Source organism: Rhopalosiphum maidis, chromosome 2 (assembly GCF_003676215.2).
Source record: "Rhopalosiphum maidis isolate BTI-1 chromosome 2, ASM367621v3, whole genome shotgun sequence".
NCBI classification, from domain to species: domain Eukaryota; kingdom Metazoa; phylum Arthropoda; class Insecta; order Hemiptera; family Aphididae; genus Rhopalosiphum; species Rhopalosiphum maidis.
Window position 1 is genome coordinate 33,359,512 of NC_040878.1, and position 26,416 is coordinate 33,385,927.

General features: G+C 29.1%; 2 protein-coding genes across 2 annotated transcripts; one reads left to right on the forward strand and one right to left on the reverse strand.

Annotated features, from left to right (window-relative positions):
* Positions 1–11,542, forward strand: LOC113553409. Its single transcript, XM_026956724.1, has 3 exons — positions 1–408; positions 7,707–8,061; positions 10,449–11,542. The coding sequence occupies exons 1-3, from the start codon at positions 202–204 to the stop codon at positions 10,901–10,903; spliced, it is 1,017 nt and encodes a 338-aa protein (XP_026812525.1). The 5' UTR covers positions 1–201; the 3' UTR covers positions 10,904–11,542.
* Positions 11,543–14,387: 2,845 nt separating this feature from the next.
* LOC113554277 lies at positions 14,388–22,311 on the reverse strand. The gene is made up of 6 exons (XM_026958042.1): positions 22,266–22,311; positions 20,803–21,209; positions 17,348–17,491; positions 15,526–15,649; positions 15,352–15,441; positions 14,388–15,193 (listed from the first exon to the last, which is right to left on the reverse strand). Exons 2-6 carry the CDS (start codon positions 21,151–21,153, stop codon positions 14,988–14,990), a joined length of 915 nt encoding a protein of 304 aa, XP_026813843.1. The 5' UTR covers positions 21,154–21,209; positions 22,266–22,311; the 3' UTR covers positions 14,388–14,987.
* Between the last annotated feature and the right edge of the window lie 4,105 nt (positions 22,312–26,416).

Here is a 26,416-nt window from a genome sequence, read left to right on the forward strand (position 1 = left end):
ACCGTCGTAGCGTTCGATCGCCCTCCGCTCACAATCGTGGTATATAGACAGCACGCGATTCGTCCACATTACACGCGACGTCATAAAATTATAACATTGTCGTGTACATGTGACGTTATCTATCGCATCCACACGAGGTCGGTCAGTCTTGTGGTCTATAATTGCATAATATTACACGTCAAATCACATCAAACCGTCGTCATGTACGGCCGCCGCGATTCCGCGGTGTTGATGACCGCTCTGGTGCTGTTGACGTTGGCCGTAACTCGGGGCCAACCTACCTCCGATGCCCCCGTATCACCGGAAAAAGCAGCATCCGACCAGTCAGCTGCTGATATTAACTCCGTCAACCCGACAGCCACCACATTTTCCAGATCCTACAATGGATCAGCAGAAAGTATGAAAAAAGTACGTATACATGCTGTTATATTTCGTAATAACTATTTAATATCCTGATGGGCGATGAAAGCGTCTGATTCTCTGTGCACGTGGTATCATAATTTTATGGATAGGTAATTCACAGTTAAACCTCCAGGTAGTATATATATATAATAAACGTATACAATTGTTATAGGTTTATATAGGTACCTAAAGTTTGAATTTTAAATTATTTCAAAATTTATTATTTTGATCTTTGCGTTGGTCACAAGAATATTACTTCAATAGTATAATTTATATCCCACGTATTAATGAATACTGAGTTATTAATTTTAATTATTTGAACTATACGAATACTTTGAATACACTGCGTTTTAGGTCACTCGAATAACATGATTAACATCAACAGAAAACACACGACTGTTGTTACATTATTATATTTGCATTTATAGACTTTATACTATGCCTGTATATTTTACAATATCTACGTTTATGTATTTAACCGTTAATCGATTTTCGAACGGATTACGTTTATATTTGAGTATGTGCGCACCGTGATAGAAGAAAAAAATTTACAATAATATGAACATCGACTTATATACATAATATTATTATGATTTATATAAAATGTTGTGAGAAACACCTCAATGTGAGACCATTACCGAGCACAATACGACAATAGCGATCGGTATGGTTTTTTTTTTTAGGGTTTGGGTGTATTATCAACGATAATTAATATAATAATCCTTTAAATATTATCACGATTTGCTAAGAAACAAACGGGTATATATATGTGTGGCATGCCGATGCTTTGTCATTACTAGGATACAGAAAATTGAAGTATTTTCGCATTCGATGTATAAGAAAAACAGGAAATCGCTTTTAGGGTCTACGGTTTTTGATTTTTTACACAAAATAATACACCAGCGGGTATTAAAACGATAACTGTAACATTTACGCTCATGGTTTATGGGCCCAATTAGTAACCTTCGTCCAGAACACTTTTATAATTCCATAGATAATATGATTTAAAAAAAAAAAAAAAAAGAAAAAATTATAGATACAACCGAATTGGCCGTTTCACGCGTAGGTAACTGTGGCAAAATATCAAAAGGAAATATTAAACCAGTTTAAAAACACTGTGGTTTAAATATACACGTTGTTTAAGTGACTCACGCTGAGGAAATTGTTAAGTTATTAAAAGCATGATGTGCCTAGCGTTATTATTCAGTTTATTCTGAAAGATCGAAAGATCATAATATCGATTCACCAACAAAAAATATATTGACGGTCGATGGAACAAACGTTAAAGTTGAGCTTTTCTTTAGTTTTCCAATATATTATAGGAAATATTGTGGTTTAACGAATAAGGGACGTATATACAAAATAAATAATAAAATTATTATAGTGGCTGGACGTATTTCAGTTACACTATTCTCATAATAATATAGTCACGGGGAGCCCAGCCAAACATTATTGACAGTATAATGAATGACAGGAGTTATAATGTTCAACGGACAGTATCGTTATTACTCGACGGTAATATTATATATAAATAAACGCTTTTTGTTTTGTGTCTCCATGTCATCAAATTGATGTTTCTACTATACCATTTTATTTCATCGATATAACGAACTAGTAAGTTGTATTGTTCAATTTAGACTCCTCTTTTGAGAGTGAATTCGCTGAGTTAAAAAGTGACAAGAAACAAAAATAGAAAATTATTATAGTGTCTGAAATAATTATAACAACATTCTGCAATTGAAAATGAATGTATCGAAAAGATTTTTTCACTTTAGTTTTCATCGATGCATTTTTGTTTTTTTTTAGATTGGTAGACTTATTTTATGGACCGAGTTTTCACATTGTTATCAACCGATTATTATACACTTTATTTTTTCATACAGTCATATCGGTTTGACAAACTCAAATCCTCCATAATACGATTCCGATTCCGGCGGTATAAAAAATATAACATCATTGATGATACATAATACATATAATATTATTATTACATTGAAATCCGTTTTCTCGTCGTTATTCTTCTCGCAATAGAATACGGATCCGATCATTGATCGTATTTCGTACATATCGAAAGCGACATCGGCACTTTCATGTTACAAGTATAATTTCTAAAAAAAAAAAAAAAAAATACAACAATAATAACAATAACTCATGTATTATGCCCAATTCAACAATAATAATAATATTGTAACGATTACGGACCATTACGATCGTTCCGCGCGGACTGTTCACACCATTCAAATATTTCAAATACCATATACTAGCTGAAGAAGAGGCTAATTTTTTTTTAGGAGATATCGATTTTCTTTAAATATGTGTAGGCCTTAAAATTTGTTTTCTAACAAAAATTATATTATCAATTATTCACTTAAAGTGGAAAAAATGAAATCGACATAATAATAATAATAAACAATTGTATTAAATTATAATATTTGTATTGTGTTGGTGAATTGTTTTCTACCATATTGAATTCAATTGTATATAATTTTTTATTTTGTTTTATTAATTTTTTTTTTTATTGAGCTCGAAACTATGATGTTTTATTTTTTCAAATCGTAAACGTAGGTTTATCAAGTTAACATAGATTAACACAAACCTTTAAAAATTTTAGTTTTTATTATGTATTAATCAAGTTGCGTACCTTACAATCGAATACATACCTCGTACTAGTCTGATTATAGTAAAATATCAAAATAAAATAAGTAGTTTCTTTTTTTTTTTTTTTTTTTTTTTTTAAGAAAACAAAGTACTTTAAATTTTTTAATATTATCAAGATAATTTTCTAATCTCTATAATGTACCTAACATAATCTAAACATTTATTTAATCTCACTTTGGCTTTCTTCTTCGTGGAAAATTCAGCAAAATATATTTTTGAATTTCACAGCAAATATTGATAGTTGAGATCTCTAAAACTTTATATCTATGAATAATATTATTATATTTTGTCTTTTTTATAATTATTTATTAATATTAAAATCGACTAAAACCATTGAGAACCGTGAGATCGTTGATATATTATTCTTTAAAATAACTATAAATAATACTAAAATATACATACGAATCGTTTTATGCGTATTTATTTAGTAAATGGGTACATTAAAAATAAAATTATGTTATTTTACGAGTGTAATGAATAAAAAGAAGTTTTTTTTTATTAGTTATATTGATTTTAATCATAAAATGTATTATAAAAATATTTTTTTTCTGGATATTAATTACAATGGAGATGTAAAAAAATATAAAATTAACTTACTGACTACATTTACTGTGAATAGTTCAACTAGTGTTTCTCAATCAGTGCCCCCGAATAAGTTCATATGTGCCCCGAAGTAGGTATATTATATAACACAAAGTGTACAAAAATTGTTCACACGATTTATAAAATTTAATATATACGTATACTTGATATAATTTCTACGGCAATTAAAGATAAGTTGTCTGTTATCGACATTTATCATTATATTTTATGTTATACTTTTTTCTTTATTTTACATTACCAATTCAGGTGAATTATTCAAACATATATATATATATATTACCTATCTATAAATTATACATTAAACACATTTTAACAAAATCTATACAAACAACACACTATGCTATAGAAATAATGGACAGAAAAACAGGTAAATACATCAAACCGTCATATGCGTTTTTAACAAATTCATGAAACTCTCCCTATCACATGGAGAAAACTATGTTAAACAATTTAATTTGCGATGCGAAGTGTCTAATATCGAGTTTGTATGTGAAAACCAATCAAATAATGCCAATGATACAGTTAATAAAAATCAAATAAAAAAAGGCTATAAATAAAATAGTTAATGAACTAGACGAGAATGTGTGTATGAGTGAAATTTTAAAAAATGAATATGTATAATAATTATAATATCCTATCAGAATGTGTATATGTTAAATGTGTTACTAAGATACGTTCCACTAAATTTTAACTACTGTATAATTGATTAAGTCATATCTTTAATTGTAAAAGTATCTTTTTTTTAAATTTCTTTACTATTATAATAATTTTAATTTATAAGAACTCCGCATACCAAATACGAGCTTAGCTCAGTTGGTATACGTATCAGCAATTCTTAATGTATTCTTAATGTAATAATTTACTTATTGCATCATATAATTGTAATTAATTTTAGCTAAAATAAATAAATTAAAATTAAATATTACACTTTATCCTTTCTTTTTTTACTGTGTCACAAATAATACAATATTTCAATAGTTTCCCACCATATTACTAAGCATCACTAAGTAAGACACTTAATTAAGATTATCATTAGAAATAATCACATGTGAGAAAAAAAAAACATATTTCAACTATTCTCTATCATCATGTTGCATGTATGTCTTTAAAATATTAATACACACTATGTTTTTAACATAGCATTGCAAATTTAAATATATCTCAAGACCACATTAAACATCCGGTCTTGTTATGTTATTGCTGTGGTCTTCAATAAACGATCGGTCAGAAATGATTTTAGTATCGACTCCGAAAAGTTATAATGCGAGAGGCGTACCCATAAAATAATATGTCCCGGCAACGATGCGTTTCGAATTCGGACCGTCGAAGAAACGAAGTGTCGTGTGTTATCGTTTAACCTAAAAATTATAGATTTCAAATGATTTTTGTTCGCGAAATCTGGGTTGGAAAGTCACACACTCAGGTGGTCGTATACAATACACAGTCGCAAATACGTGACCATAATGCCGGCGGCGGTGGCGAAGAGTGAAGACTACTAGCCATGCAACTATCCGATATATCGGCCGTTATTCAATTAAAAATTGTACCTACATGTATCAACTCCAATAAATAGACACGTGTCGATTATTATTGTCGAGATCGATCGCTACAGTGAGGAAGTCCGATTATAATATTAACGTGTATAGGTACGCATTATTATAACGTCGTGTTACAGTTGATGTGCGTGCGTGTGTGTGATTTCGATTTTTGAGCATAACAAAACGAATGACCGGAATAAAAAAAAAAAATGAAAACCATCAACGCATATATATATATAGCATTATAATTTCCTATCCGCTGTCGTCAAATCGATATCCTTGTAATTGTTCTCCACGTCCCAATCGTATATCTATTGAATTTTCTGTTTGAGTGTACGTAGTGAAATACGCGTGTCAGCTTTCTTCGGGTGATTCCTCTGACGACTCTTTTCGACACTATGAACACGCGTTCATAACATACCCAACACATTATGATAAAATACATCGTATCTTCAGGCGAATGAGAACTATCCAACGATCACGGTGTCCCGCTGATCTGCTGCGAACACACACGCCATAGGTATTCGGACGACAGAGCGTGTTGTGACTGTCCCGAGCGTTTTTCAAAATGTTTTTCTCGATTATTACATTATTGCATTGTTTATCTCACGGTCAAATACCGCAAGAAAAATATACGCAAACGATGAAACGCTTAATTGATTTTCCGTGTAAAAACCTTTCGAACACTCCACTAATTATTCTTCCCGAGACGTTACAATGTGATCACGGCAACGACCAAAATATATATTGCCTGACGCAGCGGTTCCCAAATTTTTACGACCACAGCACTCTTAATAATTTGAGTTTCACGGACCCCCCCCCCCTTTTTAAATAATTTAAAATAATAATTTTTAATAATAAAAATAATCCAAATATAATATAAAATAATTTTCTCAATAATCACATGCATCTAGCGGAACCCTTGCGATTGTCCCACGGAACACACTGGGAAACGCTGCCCTAATGCATCGATGCCGATTATTTTTTATTAATAAGATATACCATGAAATTGTTCACATAATTATTTGCATACACCTATTTATAGACTAGTTTTTAAGACATATTAACGTCAAATGTGGACGCTATTTTTTATGAGTTCAGTTCTCGACCCACTTGTACCAACGCATTCGTGGATCAGCGGTGCTTAAGTATTTTTTTGTAAAATAATTTGTTATCTTTGGATCATCTCTAAATGGTTTTGTCACGGTCGTTCTAAGACGTGTCACGATAATGAATAAAAACGTTTTTCTTTTAATAGTTATAATTTATAGAAAAAAAAACTCGCATCGAAGTCTGGTAAGAACGACGACAACGTTTTTCGTTTTGAGGTATATACGTGGCCGTAAACGATAGAAACTATCGTATTATACAATATTGTAGTATCAATATTAAAATATTTATCTACACATATACGTTTAATGGAAATTATTTGGAACACCGATTCTTCCACATTATTATATTTATATTTATGCGTGCGAAAACTGAATCGTTAACCAATTCTTTAAATTGATGTCGTCCGTAAATCGTGCGTATGTGTGTATGTGTTCGATCATCATTATATTATTATTATTATTATGATCGAGCGTACCTGTCACGTACCTATAATAATGCGTATCGTAAGGGGCGTTTGATTTTCCAATTCTAAGGACAATCGGTGAAATGAAGCTGGACTGTGCGTGTGTGTGGTGTGTCCTATGCGAGCTGTTATAAATTCTCAATAAATTCGATTCCGACAAAAATGAACAATGATCGTCGGCGTGCCGAGTTAACAGGTTTTCGCGACTGACAATTTGATCATTTCACACGACGATTATTGCGTTTGCGCTCGAACACTGTCGATCGAATTTTTTATTTATTTTCCGTCACCTAGGAATTTATGTTTAACCGATTCTTTGACGTGGGGACAGTGTTATATATCGGGATGTACAATAATATTATGTATGTTTACTGACAAATACTACAATATTGAATGAATATTTAAAAATTTAAAAATATTTTTCAAATTTTGAACGTTTATTTGCATTATTTGAAATATTATTTTAACATCCTCAGAGATTGGTGAACAAAATTGTCTTTAACAGTGATGCGTTTTTCTCTACATTAAAAACCAATTGTGAAGAAATGTCTAACAAAATCTTTTATACTGCCAAAATATTGTTGCACCATAATATTCCATTTATTTACAGTTTTTAGATAATAGTTCGATACTCTATGATACACATTGCCGATATTCTGGATGGTCGGAAAAAATCGATATTTTATTCAACCAACGTGAACAAAAAAATCAAAATATTATTGTTTGGTTTTATAGGCCTAAACGCAGCTGCAGGCGGCCCCTTTAGCACTATATTATGTTACTACACAGTACACAGTACATCCGATATATAATTTATATATTAATCGATAGACGTCGTCTCTTGTTATACTTTTTTTTTATATTAATGTGCCATCAATACATTATTGCTATTGTTAATATTGTGTTTTCACCACGATCATTGGATGTAGGCCATGTGGAAGAGGTGCGTGTCCAAGAACTACGTGACGTGTGCAAAGCTGGCGCTGGTTCATCTGATGGACCGTCTGGAGCGGGCCAACAACAGCTACTCGCTGGTGCCCGGCGTGACAGTTTCCAGCGAAAAGTATCACGATCGGATAGATGACGACAACGACGGTGGTGGAGACGTAGCTGCGCAAAAAAACACAGTCCGCGACTCGTCCGAAGCCTTTGACCGGTTGCTCGTCGACAAGTTGGGTCGATACTTCAGCACCCTCACGCTTAACGTCAAGCTGTTAGACGAAGCGACCATTCAGTCCGTCCGAAAGTTAGGAGAGGCTGCTGCTGACGCGTCTATTCAATCGGGTATGTAAATTGTTTTATTTGTTGACGGTAGTCAAATTTCCTATACAAATTTTTGTCTAGAAACTCAAAAAATTTCAAAAAATTTTACTGTCTAGCTCCAAAAATGCTTAGACGAGGTGATACACAATTTCAAAATATACCATTTCCATCTTATAATTTTTCTGGAATGGTTTTTATCTGTTTTAAACTTCTAGAAAATATGTTCATAAATTTAAAAAACTAAAATAAAATTCTAACACATCGATGTAATTAGTGATAATTCACAATTGAAATTTAAATACAGAATACTTGAGATTATTTCGGCAAACTCCTTAAAATAGGTATTAATATATCATTCGAATTTCATATTGTCATCTCTTATACAGTGATTTGTCATCTGTGGTTTTTCCGAATGGTACGCCATTGGAATTGTGTACTGTATAATACACTGTTTATTAAATATTTCTATTAAATATGACATTTTATTTATCATAATTTTATTATTTGATTTATTTTGTGAAATATTAAGTCATTTTAACTGTCGTCTGTGTATATACAATTTATTTACATGTATGTTTATTTTTCAGTATTCAATCAAAAAAAAAAAAAATTAATTACGTTGAAAAATAATATGATCGTGCTGAATTCCCGATTTCTTAACATGTTTTCATACAATACAATTACCTAACTATAAATTAATTTATTATGTAAAAATAATTATTTATACCTCAAAAATCGTGATAATCTATTCTAATATCTATAACGAGGGTTTTAAAGGTATTAAACTAGAGTTTAATAATTTAAAACCATACAAGGTGTTCTAAATCTATGCTTTAAAACCTAAAACGAACAACTTGATTTAAAATTTTTAAAAGCTAAGTATTTTTTATTATTTTGCTGGTTTTTAGAAAATAAAACAATATTGTTTAAAAATATTATATACGGGTATGAAATAAAATAAATTGAATTAAGATAAGTGGAAAATAAATGTAATATCATGTAAAAAAAATCTGGTATTTTTTAAGTATGCATTCTAACGAAATACCTACATTCGGTATAGTCACTGTTAATTTAAACGTGAATTAATTCAATTATGAACCACGTTCGCCATTTATGGACACAATCGCTTGACATAGTAATAGGTAGTTAATTGGATTATAAGCCAACAAAATCGCGATTCTATTTGTACAATAGATTGAAAAATTGTATACAGAGCTATCAGAATGATTGATTTTTGAACAAAATACATTAGGAGTTTCTATTAGTACAATTATGGAAGATTACGTGGTTTTTGCAGTGTTTGTAGAACCCATCAAAATATTGTATTAAATTCTTAAACATAGTCACTATATTGAAACAATTCGATTTCCATCAATCAACATAATATAGAGTCTTTCATAAATATATATATATATATATTACATTTGTGTTGTTCCGTTTGTGCAGCATATTCGCGATTATTTTTAACGTAAAAGGAAGTCGGTTGACCGAAAAAAAAAATCAGAGCCAGCTGATTCCAGTAGGTCATGTAATATTATCGTAGTACTATTAATTATGATATCATTGTCAAATTAAGTAATTATACAAACAAGATTGTAAATCGTTTTTAGAAATCAAATCTTCACATGACAAGAAATTTTACCAAACAAACAAAAGTGTAACATTTTTAAATACCGTTATAAATCTACTGCAGATTTCGTGTATTAATATTTACGCGTTACTAAATAAAAACATCTTATTCGGCAAATTAAATGGTGATTAAATAAGTGAAAATATTATGTACGACCACGAATTCGAGAACGGATTCGCTGGCAGAGAACTACTTTTGTACACATATTCCAGGAAACGAGAGTAGAGTCGTAATAATTTGATCTTGCTTTTTTTTTGTTAAGAAGTAAACCGTTATGTCTTAACTTGTTTACGAAAACAGTTGCGTTGTATTTAGAATCTACATGGTCTTCATTTTGTCCACCCAATTAAATATTATTGTATCCAAGTTATTCGCATCAAAACATCAAATTAAAAAATATTGTCTTCCGTCGTTAGAACTAGAACCAAAGTAAATTATATAAAAGAAACTCGAAGTTTGTCCTTGGCTTTTGACGTGTTCATAAATTATATTTGAGGTGCCCGTGTTGCTCAGAAAACGCACAAGTCGAGTGTATTTATTTCCTTTTTTTTTTTTTTTTAAATTCGAGCTAAAGACACACGACTCCCGTGTACACATTAAGTAAAGTGTGATCAATAACATCATTAATACGTATAAATATTATAATATAATATACGTGATTGGCGAACGAAACATGTTCAATACGAAAATAATGTTACGGTTGTGTACGCGTACTGCCGACATGTAAAACGGTAATGACGACAGTATTCATAACGTCCTGGCGGGATGCTGTTCGCAGGCAGGGGCAAGAAGCAGAAGTACGCGCAGTCCATCCTGCTGGCCGGATGGGTGACCGGGGCCATGCTGCTGGCGCTCGGCATGAAGGCGATCGCCGTGCTCGCCGGCAAGGCGCTGATGACGGCGCTGATGTCGCTGCTGTTGTCCGGTCTCGCGTCGTTCCGCGGCGGACACTCCGAGCCGAAGAGCACCACCTACGAGATCGTCACCAAACCGGTGTACTCGCACTCGCACTCGACGGCCGAAGACACGCACGCCGCCGGCAGTCAGAACAACCCAACTTACAGGCGGTCCATCGGTAGCGGAGCTGCGGGCGGCAGCGGCGGCCTCGTGGGGCTACAGCACGTGCCGGCCCCGTCGTCGGCCGAGGACGCGGACCACGTCGTCTACCGCATACACACTTCCGACAAGACGCCCATTTACATACCCATCATAGACCGCCGCCGCCGCCGCTGATCGCTATATTTTATAACACATCCCCCCCACTATCCACCCAGCCAACTCGTGTCTAACTTATGTGTATTTATTATTATAATATTGTTTATACGCCGATGGCAATTCTAATTTATTAATATTATTATTATTATTATTATTTATTAACCGTTTTAAAATTTTTATTTATATATTATTCATACCGTAATACCATGCTGTTTTGCGTTAATTTATGTTTATAATAAACTTATACCTATTATATACGACGTACCTATGCGGAAAAGAAACAAAACGTTAGTTATTTTTTTATTTTGTACGTTTTCGCGAATATCGGTTCTGTGTGATTTTTTTAATCTATACATAAAGTCTATTACATATTACACCATAAACAGTTTTTATAGATTTTTCAAATATATATAAGTCATTATTGTTTTTAATGATCGACTATAACTGGCTATAATATTTCTGCAAGCTCGTTCTTTTCATAATGTGAACTATTGTTTAAACAAATAGATTCAAACAGCGAATGTTGATTAGGCTATTCTATCATTAAATATCTATAATATTATATTAATAACTATACACATACGCACAAACAGCTATAAACTCTTACAAGGTAGATTTGAATTTTTCAGAGAGATTTTTTATTTTTATATTTAAAATGATGAGAAAAAATTATTAAATTATAGATACTTGATAAATTATATAAACCTCTTTGCATAGTTTTGTTGTACAATACATAATTTAACATCTTAGTATAATATTTTCATATATTATTGTAATAATCATGTTTAGACGATTTTATGGATATTGTAAGTTTTAAGAAAACTTAATCTATTGCTAATTAATATATATATATTATAATAAACTCACGCATAATCGATTATCAAACCATATAACATAGTGTATTTGTGTAAATATACTTATAGTACAATTTACAAAAAAAAAACTATAATGTATAAATTAATTCGATGGGAAATAGTTAGACTCCCGCGCAATACTCAATTAACAATTTTAATGTAAAAACTAAATAGTTAATACAAAATATAGTACAATATTATGACTATTGGATTGATTAGTTTATAATTTATATGTATTGCTATTTTTAACTGAGATAATTATAATACAATAACATTTGTCAGAAACTTAAATTTAGCCTTTCGGTATGATCATACGTGTTTCTAAACGATTCAGATGTTTAAAAAGTAAACTTATATGATTTCATTTTAATAATTTGTATTTAAAGTTATACATCTATGAATTTATTATTAACTGGTCAATAAGTTTACTTAATATATTAAACATTACAGTGTTGTACTCATATATATTTGTATCAATACATTTAATTTCGATGAGACATTCAAGTCTATATGATTTTATTATTTTTTTTAACTACGATAATCGTCAATTTTCATTATCCAATTTTGTCAACATTTGAAAATTTAAATATTTATGAATACATTTTTCATATATATGTTCTTGATACTCGTATTTTAGAAATTTATATTAGTAAAACAAATTAAAAAGCTGTATAACATTTTCAAAAGTTTTTGATATAAAAACAAAAAATGTTATAATATAAAATATTTATAAATAACAAAAAAATAAAATAAAAATATAACTTAATGTCTAATTAGTAGTCACTGCAGAACAAGCTAGCCATCATTATCAAAAACGACTACTCAAACTGTAAGTAACTGTATAAATAAAATTAATATTTCTAAAATGAATATATAATACATGATTCGGTTATTTCATATCTAACAGTCTCTCCGGTTAATGCTAATTGGCTAGTCTACCATAAATCACACAAAATCCTAGTTAAATCGTCACTGCTTATATATTTATATATATGGGTATCACTTATTGAATTTTTTCTGTTTATTAACTAACTTAAAACAAAAAATGTTTTTAAACACTATAGATTTTAGGAAAACATAGAAAATCAAGAAAAAAGAATAAAAGACGATAAAAAAAAAATGTCATAACGTTTAAAATGTTAAATATAATAAATTATAATAGAATATTTAAGAAAGTTGGCAAATAGATACCTCTCTGGTGTATAATATTATATAGTTGTTGAATACATATTTCATATTTTAATTGAATGATATTTCATTGCATATAAAATATGATACTGAATGGAAACGGTTTATCAGTCTTTCACAAATACTTTTTATGATAGCTTTTTGACATTTTTGTTAAAGTAATTAATTTAACTATTATTAGCATTATTTTTCAATTTTTGTCAAAAACATTGTATATTTTATTATTATTATTAATTAATTACTTAATTAATATAATAATATATATTCTATTTATATCATTATTAAATTATTGTTATTAGCTTTTGAGTTAATAGTAAATTAATATTAAACAGTGTAGATAGGTTCATAGTATAAATTATTAATTCCTTAATATTAAACTATTTTGAAAATGGTATAGCGAATATAAAAATGCATAATATATGTAAACGTTTTAAGTCCTCAGGAATAATGTTTTTAAATTATAATAAAATAATTAACATCGTTATTCATCATTAAAAATTTTAATATAAAATTTCATCCAAAATTGAACTTCAATTATCCATTTAATAAATATGATATTTTACTAATCTAAAGAAATATATTATTATAACTGTAGTAAAAATGTGTTGAAAATTTCAATTATTTAGTTGATTTAAAAACTATTCATTATATGATACATAAAAAAACAAAATGTATTTTTATAAAAACCAGTTTTGTGTTAATTTTTCCTTAATTATTGTTTATTTTGAAAAATACTAAGAATTTTTAATTTTGACCTGTTTAAAATAAAACTAAATCTAATTAACTATTAGAAAATACCCTCAAACTTAAAGATTTAAGCATTTAACTATTGATCGTGAACATTGTAAATAATACTGTATAATATTATAATATGTAGATTATAAAACCAATACAATCAAAAATATTGTATATTAATACTAAAATATGTACCTATATTGCCTATATAATGCGCCATTTTGTATATTTTATCATTTTCATAACTATTTTACAAGATAATAAATTAGTTACTGAGAACTCGATTTATTCACTTATCCTAGTGTAATATAGTATATTATTTAGTATTTACAATATAAAAACACATATTAGTATGATCCCAAAAACACTGTTCATTATTCGAGAGACTCCATAGTTACTCATTACTATTCAATTAATTGATATTATCATATTAAATTAATATTGTAGTATAATATCAAATACATTTATTCGTGTTAATATATTTGATATTTCTTACATTAAACTGTATTTCTAACAAAATATTATTTTCTATATTATTTTTTTGGAATATTTGGAGCAAAATCTATACAAAACTAAAAAATAAGTCTAGTGTAGATCAGATGGCACACACCTGTTGTTAAAAAAAAGAAGAATTCAATATTTTTATAATACTGCTTCAATAATTTCATATCACATTTTAATAGTAAACATTTAATACATAACAATAATATATTTTTAAAATCATTATTTAAATATAATGGCTGATGTGCAACATGTAAGGGTGATCAGAAATTCTCGTTTCAAAAGTGTATGGTATTCATTGAGATTTATACAGGCACATAAATACAACATTTACATTGATACATTCAGCACGAAAAAATGATGTCAGAGTTTAGACCAACCAAAAACAAAACGTATTTTTAACGTGCTTGTAACTGATTTTTCAAAAAAAAGTTACAAAGATCTATGTTCGATACAATAATACAATAATTTTTAAGACTTAAGAATACAACAGTCGTTTTTAATATGTATTGCATATAATATAAATTATATAAAACGCAATACGTATCGATCAGTCGTATGTATAATATAGTTATAATAATATATAATTGTATGAAATCGATTATGAAGTAATACCATGTCGGGTCCTCCGATTGATGGGATGTACATAAACATAAAATATAGTCACAAAAAATGATGGCGATAATTTACTGTGAAAACTCACGAATTTATAATAATTACATTACCTATGGAAATATTCGAACCGAGTTTATATATATTTATTTTCTCTTGTGACGTTTAAATAGTATTTGAGCGTATAGTCTGTTAGGGTCGCTGCGGCATTTTCATTCTCCATGTCTGGTTATGAATTCTAATTTTTTCTTGTTGGCGGGCAAAAAATATTGGTTCATGTGCACATTGTTGGCGTACTGTCCGTTCACGTTTCCTTTCGGGTAGTAATTGGCTACTACGATTATCCGACCAGACCTGCTGCACACTTTTCCGATGCCCAACTCTTTCGTGTTCGACCATACAAGTTGCGTGAAAGGACCTATATTTGTGTGTGTGTGTGTGTATATATATATATATATATATATATATATATATATTATGTTAATAGTTTTTATCTTGATATAATTTTTTTTCGCCATTTAAAATTATTAATATGTTTGTTAAAATATATACATAACGCAAATCAACAGTATTTACCCGAATTTATGTTGGCTGAGTACATTTTCGGATTCTTTCTTGGCTTGTAAGCTCTTGAAGACGAATACCATTCACGGACCACGTCCTTTCCTACGGTTCAAATAAAGGAATAGGGAAAAAAAATATTTATTTTTCCCTGGCCATAACTTAATGTGTTGCGACGAAAACATTTACCTTCAATTTCTGTTGTCGTCGGTTTTCGGCAGAACAGATTCTGTCCGTAATTTATTTTGTTCTGATAAGCAAACGTTTCCGTATGCGCTAAATGATTGGCCCAGTTCTGTGCTTCTTCGCATAACTATAAAAGCCGTATTGTTAAGGTTAAGCGATAGAATAAATCAATATTATAGTAAGCATAGCATAAATATTTAGTATTTTGCGAGTATCACAATATATAATAATTACGAACTTTATTAAAAATGTATTATTAAATATAATATTATAATCCTAAATTATTGATGCATCAACCAATTTACCAATAATAAGCTCGAAACATCTACTGTAGTGTAAGGTCTATATATTCGTATGCTATACATATTGTTTCCAGAAAACAAACATAATATTGTTATTTTTAATCACATAAATGTCCCATAAGTCATAATATTTTTAGTGCATATTCAAGTGATTTTGCATATTTTATAGGCATAAAAAAATGCGTATTTTAAACTTTTTAAGAACATTAAGTTCCTATCCTTAATCATAACTATTATACTATTTCTAAATCCTGATGATTGTCTTCTTACGAAGTGTTTAATGGATATGCAATTATTTCTATAGTATTATTATTATTATACTTTTATAACGTATATATATTATTACTTCGACTTTGAACATTTGTATAGTTACCATTTTTAATTTCGATTTACTTCTGTAGGGCGTGTTCTCGTTGAAAATCACGGTGCGTGTGAAATTAAATCACATTTAAGTGAATTAAATTATAACAAAACGGATTTCCATGAAACGAGATAGCAATTCGAACCACGCTTATATTATACTAACAACAGTAAAGTTATAAGTAAAATTTTCGATTATTATGGTCATGCAATTAAATTAAGATGGATAACAATTTAAATATTTATTTTTTAAATTACATTAATCTAATCTTAGAGAAAATAATAATATATATTATATTTAATTTAAATAAGTACTTAATATTTTATTTTCGTGTTCTTGTATTATAATTTATGCTAATTGTCATATTATTCTTATAAAAATAAGAATTTGAGTTTTGGGACAAATTACTATATTTTTATAACACTGTGCAAACAACATGCCTGTTAACTAAAATTAATATAATCAAATATTATACTAATGCAGTAGAACCTTCTTAATGTAATTGGGGCTTTAGGTTCACCGGTTTAATGGAAGTCTGGATTAAATATATAAATAGTGTTAGGCGAAGAAAGGAAAACGTGAATGATAATATGTAATCAGTATTTAACCGTGCTATAATAGCGATAATATGTGGAAAATTCGTGAAACTTGTTTATAGTATTATTTTAGAATAAAATAAACATGAAAGTAGCCTTAAACGGCTGTCCGGATTAAGCGAAGTTTGATCTAATGTTGTCTGATTTAATGAAGTTCCACAGTAGTTAGTATCCTAAGAAATGGAAATAATAATATTTTTTATGTTATGATTACCTATAAACCACGAAGCAGAGTTTAATGCCTATTATAATATTACTATAAGATTAAAGCGTAAAAAAAATTATTTTTTTCTTTTCCGACCTAATTAATTATAATACAATATATCGGAAAATCATATTTTTTTATATGTTTGTAAACATTTCAATTCGTTTTATAATCAATTAATTAATTATTATAATTGCATTAAAATATACATTATCAACTTTCACGTCTATTATTATTTATAATACTAAACTTAAGTATTTTAACAAAAACAAGACGCTTTACCTGTTATTTATGAAATATTGGGTATTTTGTTTGTTTCTTAATGTATTAACGTATTCCCACCCCCAATATAACTACTCACGTGTGGACTCAAGACCAATTCGGTTGACCTATGAAAGTGTCTGTAGAAGTTGTGCCAAAACAAACAGTTTTTAACAAAATCGCTGGGCGTCCAGTAGTTGACAAACTTGTGATCCCTGTTGCTCCGGATCTTGTTCCCAAGTACCTGCGCAAAAAGAAAACAATTATTATATTATATATTACAAAAAATAGCAAGCAGAGGGTCGGCGGTTGTGAATTTGCGGTGAGGTATGTATTATCTTACACGTTATAACGTATTTTATAAATAGAGGTCTCCCAGTTTTTTACCATGATTGCTTTCGGTCATGAACATTATACCCTTAAGGTCAGTGTATAATATATTACAATAATAATAATTATATAATATGATGATAATAATATTCAGTGTGTGTATATATATATATATATATGCATAGGTAGTTTTAATCGCCGAGGACCTTGCGCCACACGTGATTTATGGGGACGGTGTGGCGCCGGCACGCTCCCCAATCCACTGCACCTCGTAACAGCTGAATAATAATATTAAAGGTAAAGAGATTATACGGAAAAACAGATAAGGACGAACGTCAAGTCGATAAAGTTACGACACGCTATTTCGACCAGTCGTTCACCGTCGGTTGGACGAGTATACGGGACGTCGTGCTAAAAACGAATAAACCTAAATCGTCTTTTGCACAATAGAATACACTATTAGTGTGGTTTACTTGTGCAGCGCTCGGAGGGATAATTTACTTGTAAGACGGAAAGCATTCGAACGTTTTCCGGGTATTCGAAGTATTGTTAACACCCAGCCATGATACATAAGGATAAAATCTAATGATCCGTTGATCTGCGTATATTATTTTATCGTCAACAATATGTGATACAGAAAATATGATACTCTCACTCGGTATCTTTAAATGAAATTATAAAGCTCGTAGGGCCTACAATTATAAACAACGATCGATAAAAAGCGGTACGTAATTTTCGGTATTAAATAGATTCGCGGTAGCTGGAAGTACTCTTTATGCGGTCGACGTCAAAACGTTTAGACAATACATTTCGTCAGACTTAGATATAGTAATATTACGACGCATACAGTTAGCGTTTCTATTCTTAAAAAACCATCGTAAGCTTCTATTTTTTAAATTTTCTTTGTCAGTAAAGTGATTATTATTCTAAAAGACATTTTAATAAATAAGTGTTTAAAATGTGGGATTAAAAGTTTTTTTTAATTTCACGTTTTAGTCCAATATTATATAGTTTGTAAAACGGACTGTTGGACAATAATTAATAATTCGAACCACACGACAATAGAAAGCATTATAGCATTCATTTATATGTAGTAAAAAGATCCACTAAAGTATCCACCAATAATAATATTATGTTCCACACACACTAAAATACAATTACAGATGGCTCCTCTACGTCGTGAGTCCTTGAATTTTTCGCACTTATTTGCAGCAAACGAAAAAGTTGGCTATAATAACAACAAATAAAATATACACAACATAATATATAAAACTACCTATTATATTATAATATTATCCATTTGCGCACGCGATCCCGACGCAGTTCACGGAGCTCGCACGCGTGGGCCATAACATTATCATAGTCGACGTGTTAATTTTTTGTTTTTTTTTTTTCTTTCTTATCTAAAACTACTTTGTAATACGACGCGTATTATTATTGGTAGCAGTATACTGTTTAAATAGGCAAGTTATTTGTTTATTATTTTTTTTTTTTTTATTTACACGCATATAGATCGTGTTTCATTTTGAAATATTTATTATACTCTTTATGTTTGATTTTAGTGTGTACTTTTTCTCTCGTTACTTTTAATGACATGTACCCATCAACCTAGCTACCTACAGAATTTTTATTATTTCTCAACGTGTTATAAAACCATTTCAAAATTACATTTAGTCATTCGTATTTTCTATTTACGGTTCACGTGTACGATATTTTCGAGAACGATTTTACGTTTTTTGTGCATTTTTATAATATTTTTGCCTATACATTTTTATAGTTTTGTTTTTTTATTACAACAATATTTCAAGCTCAGACGTGATACCTTAAGTGCTGCTTGGAAACTATGAGCTATAGAATTATATCTTATCGAATTATCATGGAATTACTTTGATTTAATACAATGCACAAACTCTTCTTTTTTTTTTGAACGATTTTCATAAAACAGTTTTACCTATCTACTCTTGAACATTCGTTCGAAATCTATCACATAGAGGTAAATGAGAAAAATAATTATTCGCATAAGGAGTTAAGGATAATGAAACATGTATCATCCTGTATAATATTCTGACGCATGTTTATACAATATATATCATACTTTATACACGACATTTAAACGTTTTAATTTACCTATATGGTTGGCATGCAAAAGCAATGTAAATAAAAACGCTTCTTATTTTTACTATTGCATGACTAAAGTATAGATTTTAGGCAAACTTTTTTGATATGATTTCGTGAGTCGTTAAACCAGCGGCTATTATTTTTGTTTCCGGGTTAAGGTCTCAAATAACAAGGATATTCAAGTAGATTATCACCGTATACGAATCTCGGTTTTTGAATAAATCTACATATACGATATAATATGCTATATTCAAATCTGTACAAATAACCAATTACTTTATAATAAATACAATATTGTTCTTTTATATTATCATGGACTTATCATGGATGTATTCATTTTGTATAAGTAACGTACCATATGCAGGTTATAACTTATAAAAAAATATACTCTTTATGTTGATTTCAAATACAAATAATATTAATACAGTAATATAATATACATTAATGCTATTTAGCTAAATATAACTATTACTAGGATGATAAAATGTGCAAAATTTCTAATAAAAAGCTGGTTGTTCTAAAGCCCTTATATTTCATTCAATTATGTGATCGTAGATTATGAAAATGTTTTCATTGCTTATTAAAATATTTTTTTAGTGCAACAATAATAGTATACGTACTACGAGAGCAGTTGCATAGTTGTTTTATCGTTAAGTTTATTTTTTTATTTTACCTTAATATAGTCATTACACATTAAACGTTATTACTTTGTTAAATTGGACGTTCATGATTTATAAAAATTGCATTTTTAACCAGGATGGTATGAAAAATTGACATTATCTAGTAATATTAAAAATGTTCACTGGATCGTGTATTTTTAAGTTCTGATATAACATGTTATAGATCTTAAAATATTTTAGAACGCACGAGTACATTTTTACAGATCATAATATTGTCTGTACCATAGTTAATCATTGTCTGGTGTATGGCAGATCGCAACTTGTAAAGTGATCACATCGGCAAGAAAAAATTATTAGTCTCATTATATTTGTCAGTTTTCGTATATATCAGCACTAATAAATTTCCATATACTGATTATCCACTTAGTACATACCCATCTAACTGACAAGTGTCTATATATACTTAGTGCCAACTCATATTATTTACCTTTTGCATTATCCTCGGCAATTGGTCCATCGTCACTTTGGTCCGGGTTTGGGGCAGTGGCGATGTTTGATTAGCAGCTGCGATCCACGGCTTGATGGCCTCACAGGTCTGCACCAGACACCGGATGTATCTGACCGTTTCCGCGTTGTCTCTGCGTTTGTCCGGTGTCCAATAGCGGCCATTGTGCGCGACTGGTGACGGCCCTGTGGTCCTGATCGGCCTTAGCTGTAGCGCATCCATTGCTAACATTTTCCGGCCAACGTCTACTAGGGCGGCTGAGTATCCGACATCGGAAGGTGAACCGGAACCATCGCCGCTGCCACCCCCACCAGCCGCCCCACGAATGTTCATTGTGAATTGAACACGGGTGTCTCATGCACATCTGATTTTCTCTGCTGTCAGCATGACTGAAAACGTGAATATTTTGATAAATAATAAACAAACATCATCGAAAATATTAGCGTGTACGTAAGGTGAACGGTTTAACATTACGTCGAATTTATCAATTTTTATGAATTAGAAAAAATAATGAATCTTTAGTTTTTTGAATTTAATTTAAAGTTTTTAATTACTACTCAAAATCATTTTATGAAATACAGTAAACATAGGTACATATCATATAATATATAAACTTCGATTATCGATTTTAATTATTTACCAACAACAATTAATGTTTATATGATTGGATTACAACGAAATTTCAACACAGATATTATCGCGTGTACCAGTATTGCGTGTTTTATAAATTGAAGAAAAAAAATCTTTAAAACATAAAACACTTTAAATTGCGAAGGATTAAAATTGCATTTCTTGAAATATTGAGCTCATAACAAATGAACAATAGACAGATAATTTTAGAAGTATTAATATTTTTTTAAACTTACCGAAAAACCCAGTGTCATTTGTGAAAATAAAATCAACAATATTATATTATTTTTTAAACAATACATAACTGAGCAGGGTCTAAGTCAAATCGATTTCTCTTTAATTAGGTCTTATGTCAACTACACATTGAGATGATATAACAACTGACAGTCGATTGTCCTTTCAAGTCTATAAATTGTATCTAAGTGCCGTTTTAAATTTTAAACAATAATAAACAATTTCAGCTTAAAGTAAGTCGTTATATTGTAAATATAATTTTAAAAATAATAACAATCACTGAAAATGATCGATGAGAATAATATCGGTAAAATATCATTAATTAATTTACTATAATTTTATAATATACTTCAATATCGTTGTAGTGCACACCCGGCGCGACTTATCCTGTTCAACATTACGGAGTGTTAACAAAAGTATAATAAATAAATAAAATTTACCACGATTATTCTTATCATTATCATTCATACAATAATTAAAAAGTAGAATTAATTTAATAAAATAAAAAATTCCACAAGTCAGATGTGATATTGTGTAAAAAAATGTTGCTATGTTTATTAGGTTTAATATTATTATCGTACCTCCGATTGTTCGACGCAGTACAACACGACTGACCGCGTTGTACAGTCGACGTGCGCCGCGTGGCGTGAATTCGCGAATGAGCCAGTCACGACTATGACAATAATGTTGTAATAATAATATTAGACTGCGCTCGTCGCGTTTCAAAAAAACGGCCGATATCAAAGTGTACAACCCTACGAATGGGGTGGTAAAAGAGTTAAACCCACGTGTTTATTCTTTTTCAACACAACTGTGTAAGTGTAAGTAGTTAAATTATATAACCCAAAGTACAAAATAAAAAAAACGTTATGTTAGCGTTGTTCGTTCGACGACGACAACAAAGTTTGATATATTATATTCTCACGTGACTGCTTTCAGACTAATTTTACTAATCAGCATAATAATATACACTATTGAGCTAAAGTACAATATGAGAAGTTTATTCGTATTTTATTACGAAACAACCATATTTGAAATTTTTTCATTAGATTTATCATAAAAAGCACAAACAACAAAAAAATAAAATTACCGTAAATTCAATTTTATTTTACTTTTTATTGTTTTTTTTTTTGTCAAACCGAGACTCATACATTATAACTTATAACTTTATGACGATGCATTACGGTTGTATTCCTATTCATATGCATATACATTCGTGCGCAATCCCTACTTGATATATTTCATTTATATCGTTAAACTGTTAACTTAAAAATATACTACTTACTTAATAATATTTAACACTAAAAGAATACAACTATTTTATACTTTATAATTACAAAATTGTTTTGCAAACGAGTAACAAAAGACAATATATATTTTGAAAAAAAAAAATTAAACATTTTTTTATTCTCAGATTTAATTTATCTAGTCAAAATTATTGATCGAATCTGTTCATTTTTACTGATAAGCCTTACATTTAAAATCATTTTTTAAATCAATATGAAAATAAATAAATTACAACAATATTATAATACATTATCCTATATATTATAGTACATAATACTAACACTCATTTTTTTTAAAACATTATCTTTGTTTTAAGAGTGCGTTGGTAAAAGGGAATAATCAAAGTATGTGACTTATTTCACGAAACAAAAAAATGTCTCATTTATTAATAACTATCATATTTTCCATACATAATTTAAAATAAGTAAGAAAAAAATACAAAAATTAAATATTTTTATAATAAAAATTACGTAAAAATGATTTACTACAGCATGGTGATGTAATAAAAAAAAAACCATATTAACTAAATTCTATAACTCACGCACCTCAAATATGATATTATATAATATTGACATTATATAAATATAATAATGATATTGGAAAGACATACTATTATTTTTACCATGCACTTAATATTGTTTATGTAATAACACCCTTAATGAAATTAAAAATATAAAATACACTAAACTATAACGTTTTATATCTTATATATGTTTCAAATACAATTATTAAGGATAAAATAAATTCAAACAAGTAGAAAAATAATAAAATATTTAGTAAAGGTAGTACTATAGTAGGTAGGTATATATTTTTCATTGTGGAGCGTGAACATAGGAAAAATGATTATGAAATAAGATATTATATGAAGAATAATGATTTTAGTTATTTTGGGAACTTGAAACTTAACGTATTTTATTATTTATGATATTGAACTGCATACGTAGAATATACATTTTCAAAGTGTTCTTACAAATATTAAGCTATTATATATTTAAACCACGTTATATTGTTATAGTTCATTTATTGTATTCAGTCATACAACGTACTTACGTCTAATAACAGATATTACAAAACATATATATACATAATAAACATATATAACATATATATATATATATATATATATATTATAGTTATAAATAATTTAATTATATCACGATTTACTGATGAACAACATCAACTGTACAACTTGTACAACTATGCCTAGTATTTCAGCTATGTATAAAGCCAAAATCGAAATGTCATATTCCTATAAATTGATCAAAACGGATCAAAAAGCCTGTCTGGTAAAGACATGACAAACTATGTTTCCGTTGATCCGTAGAATATTATATTCTACGTTTCGATGCCTAATATTGTAGTTATGGTGTGTGAATCTTGGAGAAAAACGCCGTGCACTCCAGTGGTTGCATCCAAGTCGAAATCGCCGGAAGAATTTGACGGGGAATTGATGATTTAGTTGATCCGCTGGATAAAAAAAACAACATGCCGATGCCGAACATCATAGGTACGACGTCTGGAGCCGCCGACACAAAAGAACCGGCAGCCTGTTTGGTTTTTACCAAACCAAATAGACCAAACTCGCAAAAAGTGGCTATAACCAACAATATCAATGGTCGCACTACAAAGAATATTACATTTCCTGATGATACAGTGACGATGTGTGGACTTGAAGTCAATATACCGTCTACCTCGACGGTTGAAAACGAGTCAAATGAATTGAAGACCGTGGAAAGATATGCCATGTACTGCAATGTATTTACTTTGAAGCCAAATTTTGTAGTAAGGAGATCTGAAGCGACGTCTGTAACTGATAATCAAAAACGTTCGTTGTGGTATCGGATCAAAAAATTTGTCATGCGCTTGTTATGTTTCGCAATTCCGCATAGTTCTAAACCATGTATAAAATGGACAAAAATAGTAGTAATAATAATATAAAATGCAATTTATATCACATGATATCATTGATATATTTAAGAAAATGCCACACCCACATGTGTTGTTTCCGTCTTACAAACGTATAATATGTCAAATTTTCGTTCAGTAGAATCAATTTTGTGTGATTAGCTTAAATATTAAAGTAAAATGACCTATTATCAAAATTAAAGTTGAGAACATTATTTATGTTCTCTCGTCGGGTTTTAATTTTAAAGTGAGTTGTGATTATGTAAAATATTTATATTTAACTATAAACTATATTTCTCACTTAATTTAATCTATACCTTGACTCTATTATGATTTTGGGCGTTTATAATTTAAACAGATAATAATAATATACTTTATATTTTACTGGTTCATCGTAATAAGATAAAAAAAAAAAGTTGATGTTTACAATGTCGACATTACTTCAGGTTAATCATTAGGTATACGTATACCTATTACATAATATCATAATATTATTTCACATTTATGGTATTTATAATAGTCTATTGGGGAAAAAACAAGTACAACCTGCAATTAGAACCAACTCAATTTAATTTTCAATATTATAAATAGCTATTTTTTTTAAATATTATGGTTATACTCGTACATTTTAAATAATATTACTTATTCATAATATAAACATTAACGATTAATTTTCTACACATTTGTACAAACAATAATTGTATTGTATATACACATTACAAACAAATGAATATTTTATAAAAAACCAATATTAAAATATTTAATAAATGTCAAAAAAAAAATACTCCGAATAACTTTTACATTTTAAAATATTAAAACTTATAATAATATGTATTATATAACTTGATTAACCTGACCTAAATTTATTATCATTGGAGCGGATGTGGTTGCACCCTTTACACTTAAAATAGTCCAAGCTAGCGTGTCAAAAGTATAGGTGTACACGGAATCATACATAAAATTACCTATATAATATTTTATTTCATGATTATTTAATTAGCTAAAATTTATTTTAATATTTGTATTTTATAATTATAATGTAATAACTTAATATTATTTATTTATTTTAGTTTTATTATTTTAAGTACCCTTTATTGTTATAGTTCTCTGATGAATTTTGTGTTTAAGGAAAATGTAATTTGATTTAACATAATAGCAATCTGATTATTATAAATGTGGAAGCCATTTATAAGGTGAATCCTATAATATATATTTTGTAATGCATTTTTTTATTGGTACCCAATGATATTATATAGCAACCAAGTATTTTTATGATTTTCGATTTTTAATCATTTTTTTTAAATCTTCGGAAGTTTACGCATAGTATATATTATACAGAAAAAAAATGAAATTTTTAAAAAGCAAATTTTTAATTTGGCCAGATAAAATTTAAAAACAAGCTGCTAAAATCTTGTATTTAAAAAAACAACTGAATTCTGCATATCATGAATTTAGCACGGTTATACATTGTTAAATGCGTTATTGTAAAACATAATTACATATACTTCTGTAGTTTGTAATATTTTATTTTATCTAAAAT

Excerpts from the sequence above, each read along its gene's own strand:
- LOC113553409 (XM_026956724.1), top strand. The coding sequence starts at position 202 with ATGTACGGCCGCCGCGATTCCGCGGTGTTGATGACCGCTCTGGTGCTG. Across the intron at positions 409-7,706 it reads CAGCAGAAAGTATGAAAAAA|GCCATGTGGAAGAGGTGCGT; the intron begins GTACGTATACAT and ends CATTGGATGTAG. Across the intron at positions 8,062-10,448 it reads TGACGCGTCTATTCAATCGG|GCAGGGGCAAGAAGCAGAAG; the intron begins GTATGTAAATTG and ends TGCTGTTCGCAG.
- LOC113554277 (XM_026958042.1), bottom strand. The coding sequence starts at position 21,153 with ATGAACATTCGTGGGGCGGCTGGTGGGGGTGGCAGCGGCGATGGTTCC. Across the intron at positions 17,492-20,802 it reads TGCCGAGGATAATGCAAAAG|GTACTTGGGAACAAGATCCG; the intron begins GTAAATAATATG and ends CTTTTTGCGCAG. Across the intron at positions 15,650-17,347 it reads AATTGGTCTTGAGTCCACAC|TTATGCGAAGAAGCACAGAA; the intron begins GTGAGTAGTTAT and ends CGGCTTTTATAG.